The sequence below is a fragment of the Pieris napi genome, chromosome Z (genome assembly GCF_905475465.1).
Source record: "Pieris napi chromosome Z, ilPieNapi1.2, whole genome shotgun sequence".
Classification (NCBI taxonomy): Eukaryota; Metazoa; Arthropoda; class Insecta; order Lepidoptera; family Pieridae; genus Pieris; species Pieris napi.
The window spans coordinates 5,736,528-5,744,906 of record NC_062259.1 but is presented as its reverse complement, the minus strand read 5'-3'; the positions used below and the strand labels follow the sequence as shown (position 1 = coordinate 5,744,906).

Genomic DNA, 8,379 nt, shown 5'->3' with positions numbered 1-8,379 from the left:
ATGTTTAGTAAACAATTTAAAAATATTCTACATTTATAAATGATAGGTATATAAGTTCCAAACCGCGACCTTTATGAAGACATTTAAATTATCAAAGTGAAAATAAACTATACACTGTTTAACTCAGTAGAATACTTAAAATACGAAGTATTATTTGCCATTGTTATTGTCAACATAACTACATTTAAATTCATGATAGTTACTTAAAAGTATTAAGTCTAAGCCAAAAGAACTAATTAAATTAAAAATATATTAGATTCGCAGAAATGCATTTATACATTTAATAAATTTTTCAAAAAGGGGCTTTAAATTCGATACAATCTTACATTATTTAAACAATATCGTAAACATTACTAAACTTTTATTAAACGTTTATATTGACTACGTGTAGTTTTTAAAATTTAGAGGTAATTGGAATAAAAATAAATAACTGAGGTTACATAAACATACATACACGTTGGAATAAAATGACACCGAATGATATTTATCTTATTGCTACGAGTTTGACGAAGTATTAAAAGCTCTGACAAAATACTCATAATATTCATATCGTTTGACGAAATTTATGAATGATATGATAAAAAAAATACATTTATTATTTACAACATATAATATGTAATTTATATAATGTGTATGGCATTTAATTAAACCTATACCTGTTTGTAACATTGAATCAAAATTATCCAGAAGAGATTCGGTTGATACGTACGTTTTGTACTTACAATAAAAAAAATTACACCTAATTACGTACTAAGGAATATTTAAGTAGAAAATATTATCAGTCGATTTCTGAACAGTTGCCTTATAATTTATTATTGAGTTTAAATTGGAATCGGCACTAGGCCTTTATATATACTATTTCTTAATACTACTGGAAATTACTGTAATTAAAGATTAATTCGTTATATCAAGTTTTCAAAATAATAAACTAATGTACTATGGACGCGACAACGAAATTAAATATGGTATATATATGAAAAAATATACAATTATACCCAGAAACTATAATTATAAAAAAAAAACAGAAAATATAAATATACATATTATACTATATAGAAATTGGACAATAGTGATAATGAATTGTTTTGTGATACTAAATATTTTCCTATAACCCGAATTTCCATAAAATCATCTCGATCATGGGGAACGTGAAAATAATAATATAATAATCGGAAAAATTAAACATTTGGGATGCATACGTGGGTCTACAAACGAATAGTTCTCGCTTTAGTAACAATAAGTGATACATCCATGGGTGGAAAATGTTGCAGTAACTTCACGTTAGACGCAAAATCTCCGGTCATTAAGTCGTCCCTCACTAACCTGGAATTATTTACTTATGATTATAATGATGTTGTAAACTAAAAAATGCATTATTAATAGATCTGATACTTAGAGACCGGTAAGTATACATTTATTATAAAAAGATAGCCAAGCGTTTAATATTAAAAATAAAATAATAAAAATTTATTTTATTTTTTTATTATAAAAAGATAGCCTTATATATATTTTATTTTTTTATTATAAAAAGATAGCCAAGCGTTTAATATTAAAAAGTACTTTTCCCAAAAAAACACAACGCCATTCTGGATTTCGTAACCCAATTTTCCGAAACCCATTGAATTATTAATTAATGCATTTAATTTAAAATAACTTACAGAATCATGGCGCAGCAGACGCTTATCAGGAAATCGAACCTAGTGCTGTCCGCAAATAAGGAATCCCATATACGCTCAACATCGGGGAGAGAAAATTCTTGAGACAGCAGAAGCGTCAGCCACCTGTAAATTTTAATATAATTTAAATAAATCTTCGTTATTTAGTTAACCGTTCCAAGTATTACGAAACGCAGATTTACTGCAATTTATTATTGTATTTTTAATGTCTCAATGCTTTAACTCTTCAGCATAGGATCCAAAAACTCTGATAAGTTTAGAATAAAAATACTGTCCATAAGTATTTTACTACGTGTATAGCTTGAAATTACACATGGTTTAATTTGTTTGTATTTCGGATACAGATAATTGACCGTAAATGCAACAATTTTGTATAATTAAACGTACACTTAAACAGTAGCATTGTATCAAATAAAAGTGCGGAAACATAAACACAAACAGGCCTTGTGAAGCTGTTCAAACAAGAAATTATAAATTTCTTGAAATAAAAATTGTGTTGATCAAATCAAATTGAAATAAAGATATTATATTGATATAGTCGACTGTTTTGTTATTTTATTTCATCTTTTTAAAATATGGAACACAAATAAGGCTAATTGAAATAATTCTGTTGTTTTAATTTAAATTAAGGAATAAAGGAATATTCAAATGAGAACTCTCGAACACACCAAGCGGTCACGCCAGTTTCCTAACTCCATATTAACGTTCAAACTGTCATTACAATTCTTGGTCTCAGATAATTTAGCCAAAAAGGTGTTCATCCTTTTGTGTCTGATATGTTGATTTTTAGTCAAGCCATGCCGGTTTTCTCACGATATCTTCATAATAGGTTTAGTAGCGGTAAGTTAGTACACAGCCGTAATTCGAACGTCAAGCGTTAAGATCATATAAAATCATTATGAGCTTCATATTAAATCAAATAAAAATTTTATGTCCGGCAATGAGGAAGTAAGACGACACAATGTCATTTCGTTTATTTGTGATTGGTCATCTTATCATCTCGTCCAATCGCAGATCAATTAATTTGTCCTTTTGACCAATCACAATCAAACGAAATACGTCATTCGACGAAATTCTAGCACTGGCTTCACTAAACAGGCGTAGAAAAATGTAAAAAAATACTATTTAATATTTATTTTGTTGAAATAAATTTTACCTGAAGCTGTAGTACTGCGGTCGCAACTCCTGCTTGGAAAGTCTCTCCCAGACTGCGTAATCATTCATTTTTAATCGTTCACTTAAACGAAACATCATATTATTAATACCACTCTCGGTCTCGTCAAGTGAACGAATGAAGAAATCTCGTATCTCAGCCATCAGGTTTGTAAAACAGAAGAAACAGTCGGCTTCCGCGTTCTCTGGAAGGACATAATAGAAATACGAACTTAATAAAATGTGTAATACATATATAATATATATAAAGTATATCCATATATTTATGTGTACGTTTAAATTACCAGATCGCTTTAAATTAGGTAAGGGTATCATTTTTATTCTATGATTATAAATGTTTTATCATGTATAATAAGTTGGGTCAGGTCCAAACCGTTTTACATTATTTTCCCAACAAGTTAATTCTACAATCACATCAAACAAAAATGATTGTGTTAACTCCTCCATGATATTAATGCCAGGCATAATTCTGTCACCTAGTATAGGTACTATTTAACATAGATATCAACGATGTATAACAAAATTAAGGGAATCCGAGTACCTCATAAATATTTAAGATCTTTACGTGGCGAAATAATAATTCAGAACACATAAAATTACTTTTAAAGACCAGGGGAATAATTTTAAATTGGATTCTTCGCATAAGTTAGCTTATTGTTAAAACATATTCACTTCTTTGTTCCATATCAGGGTCGACAGCAAAGGTATGATATATTGGTCCGATGATCTCATTCATGCCTTGGACGTAGCCCTGGCCAGGATTTAGTTTTGCATATAGGAAGAGCATCCTCTCCACCACTTCCCAGTGAGCTTCAGCTCCCTCCTTCAATGGTACGTAGTCCCCACTTAGGTTGTCCGTACGACGAATAACATTGTTGAGCTTAAAAATATTTATATTAAATTAATAAAGTATGCCTGAACTTATTATGTTCTATATCTATTATCTATCATGTATGTAGGTGTATTATTATATTATACATGTAGTCTTTTTAAGGAATTTAAAATGTGTAGTACTGGATTAGGGGTCACTCATAGTCCTAAGTCTCGTTTCTGAATATCGCCATCAACATAATTCAACATAAGTTTGAAAAATTATTAAATGCGTCTATAATACATTTACATAAAATATTGGTATGGATTACATACCAATGGCGCCCTACTCTATGCACAAAACTAATATTAATTTAAGGAAATATGCAAGTAATTCAAGATCAATCCAATGTAGTCCCAATCGCTATTGAACATTGTGTTTGGCAGATCTTTAAATTCATTATAAGGAATATGTACCGATAATATACACTAAACTAAAAACTGTACCAATTTTGACAACTATTCTCAATACTATATTCATTATATAATAATCTTCTATCTGAAATGATTATACGGGAATCGAACCTATGGCTTTGTTCAACACACTAAACTTAAAAGAGGACGCCAAGAGAAAATAGAGACACGTGTTCTCCAAAAAAGGAGATTTTACAAAGCTATACCTTGACTATTCCAAATCCTCTTTGTTCTAGTGTTGAATAGTTCAAAACCTTTTGCTCCACTCGTTGATGTAAACGTTTCAATCCATTGCTATTTACTACCTATACATAAATAAAATCATTTTACCTGATAGATTACTCTTAAAGTTCATACATTCAATTTAAATTCAATTATTTATAAGTCGTGTCAAAACAGACATTGAAGGTTAACATAATTCCCAGAGTGAGAAAACCTCTCTACCGGAGATAAATAATCCTAACATACCTTATGTTAGGCTTATTTACTTTATTTCTATTCCTACAACTCATTTAAATTGTATAAAATAGTTAAAGTTGTTGTAAAAGTATAGCCAAGAGCAGAATATACATAGAAAATATAGACACAGAGTGAACTGTAAACATATCAAACAAAGAAATAAAACATATTTAACCTTTTAAACTGTTGATTATTAAGTGTATACTGTATACTAACCCCTCTTAATGTTTTTTGTTTTTGGATATAGCAGCATTTTTGCTGTAAAACTTGGTTTTGTGGCAATGCAAAATTTAACCATGAATACTTTTTTCTGTACACAAATTGACTTATATGGATAGACATATGACAACTTTAATATTCCTAAAGTTTATATCTATTTTGAGCACAATGGGAATTATTATAACCTGGATTTTTAGGACTAACTTTAACTGAATTATATTTGCATGACACAGAGTTAAGTAATTCTATAGTTTAGTACTATGATAAGTACAAAAACTTTTATTTGTTTGTAATTGCCTAAAAGTTCTACCTTATATATTCAGTCTTTAAAGATTAAACCTGGATGGGCTGAATCTCTAAAAACTTAAATATGCAACAATGTTATATATTAAAAATAATAATATTTTTATTACCTATAACCTTTTTTATAACATAAAAGATATATACATAGTGAGGAATGCCATAAATCATTAACTTACTTCAGAGCAGGGAAATTCAGTAGCGGATTGAAAAAAGGATATCTCTGGACATAATCTTCTTACATCTTTATCAATTTGTAAAAGAACTTCATTATCTTTGAAATATTTACTCCATGAGCTTTCAGGACTTATACTTAGAGGATGATCAGTGGGACCACCTGGAGATACTATCATTTCCTCTGAAAAAATGTTGAGTAACTCAATAAACCATAGATATTATAAGGTATTTATTATTAGCCAAACATGCTATGACAATCTATAGCTTCTATGAGTGAGTAGATAACAAACTTGACTTGTTACATGAAGTTTTTTAAGAGACCATAACTGTTTTGTTGAAACCACCATAGAACTATTGTATTAGGGCTTCTTTGGAATAATATTACCTTTTTCTTTTTAATTAATTCACCTATACTAAATCATAACAATTTACATTCATAAAAATTGTCTTAGAGATGTTATTCTAATAAGTTTACTTAATGATCAAAAAATAAAAATGAAGAAGTTATCATTTATACTGCTACTCTCACCTATGAACTCCTTATACAGGGATCTTTTTTTTTTAAGTGTGGCTTCCCATTTGTTTCTCTGTTTTGGAATGTAGTGAAGAAATATCTTCCATATCAGAGAACGAAGACCTTTTTCTTCTGTAATACCTTAAATTGGTTTTGTTAGATAAATACCAGTATTTGTTTTAATATAAAGACTAATATTTATTAACAAGGTGTGAATATGAAATAGCTAATAAAAAATTTAGACTTGAACATTACTAGATGGTTTTACTATTTGAGAAATATTGCATGATTTTTATGTTCTATGTAACTATTTCATATTATAAAACTTAGTAGAAAATGTTTTATAAATTACCATTAAATGCCAATGATTGAAGTGTGACAATGTCAATCTCATCATTACTGAGGACATCTTCAAAAGCTTTAATTCTGAAATTAAATATTAACATAAGAACCTATTTTTGAAACAAGCAATGCTAGGATTTTTTTAATATAGGATGCAATAGTAATAGGTAGGATGATACAAATTTGCTATGCTATGACTATTTTCATAAAATCAGTAGTTTGGTTATCACAAAACATTGGTATACCAATTGCAAATGTTTTTTGTTTACCGCCAATTTAAATTTCACTCTTTTAGGGTATTTTTTATCAAGATTTGCAACCAAAATTAGCTAAAGATAAGATAGATCTCTTAATTGACAGAATAATTTTGCTGTACATAGACCCAAGATAGCCTTAAATGTGTTAATAATATTAAAAACCCTATCATGAAACATTTTAGTACTGACGGTAAATAGAAAATACATGCAGTATGGTAATAGGTTTTAGAAGCGGTTTAGCGGTTTTAGAAGACATCTACACAATTTTCTATAAAGGCAGTGAATTTCCCGATTTACATTTTGGGCACTTAAGGTAGATTTATAAGATTTAAATATCTCAAATCGCTGTGGATTCCGATATTGATGATGATGTATTAATTCTCACGCCCTCTTTCAAATAATTGTGGCGAGCTTCTATACAGATACAACAAGAATTCTGATTTACCTGGCCTTATGTAAACTCATAATAGTTGTGTGGATACTGCTTTTCTTATCAAATTTAACTAAAATATTTCTTTCCTGCAGAATTCACTGATCTGGTATTGAGAAAAACAAATCTGTATTCGTCAATCGTCAGTCAAGTTTCAGTGATGCCAACTCCTACCGAATGTTCTCCCTGTGCCCTGGGCCCTGACCCCTAGGTAGTGTTGGCAACCTGAGAGACGGCGGTGCTGATCGTACCAGGGGCGTAAAATTATCGTACCTGACAAAAAATTATCGTACATTTTCAAATAAATGGTTGGTATATAATAATAAATGGTTAAATGGTTAATTATTAATAAAATTTATATTATCACGAACATATATTCACCTGACACCTTGTTTTTTTGAATATTATAATCTCCACACGGGTGCACGGCGTAGTACATTTTTGAAAAGAAATTTAAAAACTGCTGCTGTGCGGCTGCTCTGTTATTTTATTCCGAAAAAAAAACAATAATATATTTGGATTTTCAAAAATGATCGTACCATTGCATACGATAATGACATAGACATAGACATAACATTTATTACAAACAAAATCGCGAATCGCGAAAACATCGCGAATCGCGATCGTACATCGTACGTGGGTATCAAATTATCGTACAGTTGCCAAAACTGCAAATACCACTAAATATATATCGATTAAAAACCCCTAAAGTTTCTGTTGTACTCGTTTGAGAGATAATTTCAAATATGCATCAATACAATCAAGTGGTATAAAATTTCCATCTTGGAGTATCACAGCTTTATGATATTTCAGTTATAGCCACGCTTGGAGTTTATATTTGGTTTAATTTGTTGGTTGGGGTCTAGGTTTTAAAGAAATTGTGTAAAATCGTGCGTAAATTAGTTAATTTCTTATTCAAAGTACCCTTAATAAATGTGCCCTCTAAAAACCCCCAAGACACCTTGATTCCCCTTAAATTTAGGGAAAAAATCCCCAAGTAATTTGGCATCACTGTTCTGAATGCTAGTAAATAATCTTTACATTAGCGAGTAGCAAATTACTGCAGACTGTGACTATGGTCAATGGACATTCATTAGACTTCCATTTGATTTTACGTATTTTCTTAGTAATCTCTTTTTGAAAGAAAATACCTGGTTTCAACGCATACAATTTTATGAAAACGTAATGAAAGAGTTTATTAAATACTTTTTTATTAATAAAATGTTTCAACTTTAAAAAGAAATAAATATTTTATAATGGAAAAATAATTATTTATTTAATGTGACACAGCGTGAATGAAGTCAAGCGTATTTAAAACGCATAATGGAATGCTTACATGAACCACGGACTGTAGCAAAATGTTATTGATCGTTGATCAAATCTCACTTAACACTAGTTTCCACGGATCGACGCTTAAAATAAATTCTGAAATAAAGTACCTACTTGAAAAGCAAACGTCGAGAGACGTTATTGAATACGGAGTATATACCTTGAATTAGGGTTGCCACCTTTTTTGCTTTATTAAATTAAAGAACAATTTATTTTGAA

The 8,379-nt window shown here is 29.6% G+C and overlaps 1 protein-coding gene across 3 annotated transcripts; it reads right to left on the bottom strand.

The window, feature by feature from the left end:
- Positions 1-596: 596 nt before the first annotated feature.
- LOC125062476 (TBC1 domain family member 13) lies at positions 597-7,025 on the bottom strand. 3 transcript variants are annotated; one of them, XM_047668444.1, is made up of 9 exons: positions 6,847-7,025; positions 6,155-6,228; positions 5,818-5,934; positions 5,291-5,469; positions 4,340-4,438; positions 3,522-3,729; positions 2,833-3,034; positions 1,659-1,781; positions 597-1,323 (listed from the first exon to the last, which is right to left on the bottom strand). In XM_047668444.1, the coding sequence occupies exons 1-9, from the start codon at positions 6,864-6,866 to the stop codon at positions 1,206-1,208; spliced, it is 1,140 nt and encodes a 379-aa protein (XP_047524400.1). In that variant the 5' UTR covers positions 6,867-7,025; the 3' UTR covers positions 597-1,205. The 3 variants fall into 3 exon arrangements, with proteins under 3 accessions (XP_047524400.1, XP_047524399.1, XP_047524401.1); XM_047668443.1 differs by having other exon boundaries at positions 5,818-5,943; positions 6,847-7,024; XM_047668445.1 differs by lacking the exon at positions 4,340-4,438 and having other exon boundaries at positions 5,818-5,943; positions 6,847-7,023.
- Between the last annotated feature and the right edge of the window lie 1,354 nt (positions 7,026-8,379).

Bases quoted from the DNA above. Each gene is read 5' to 3' on its own strand.
- LOC125062476 (XM_047668443.1), bottom strand. From the start codon at position 6,866: ATGAGTTTACATAAGGCCAG. The intron at 5,944-6,154 runs GTAATTTATAAA...AACCAATTTAAG, and splicing joins TCAATCATTGGCATTTAATG to GTATTACAGAAGAAAAAGGT. The intron at 1,782-2,832 runs GTAAAATTTATT...TAAAATTTACAG, and splicing joins CCGCAGTACTACAGCTTCAG to GTGGCTGACGCTTCTGCTGT.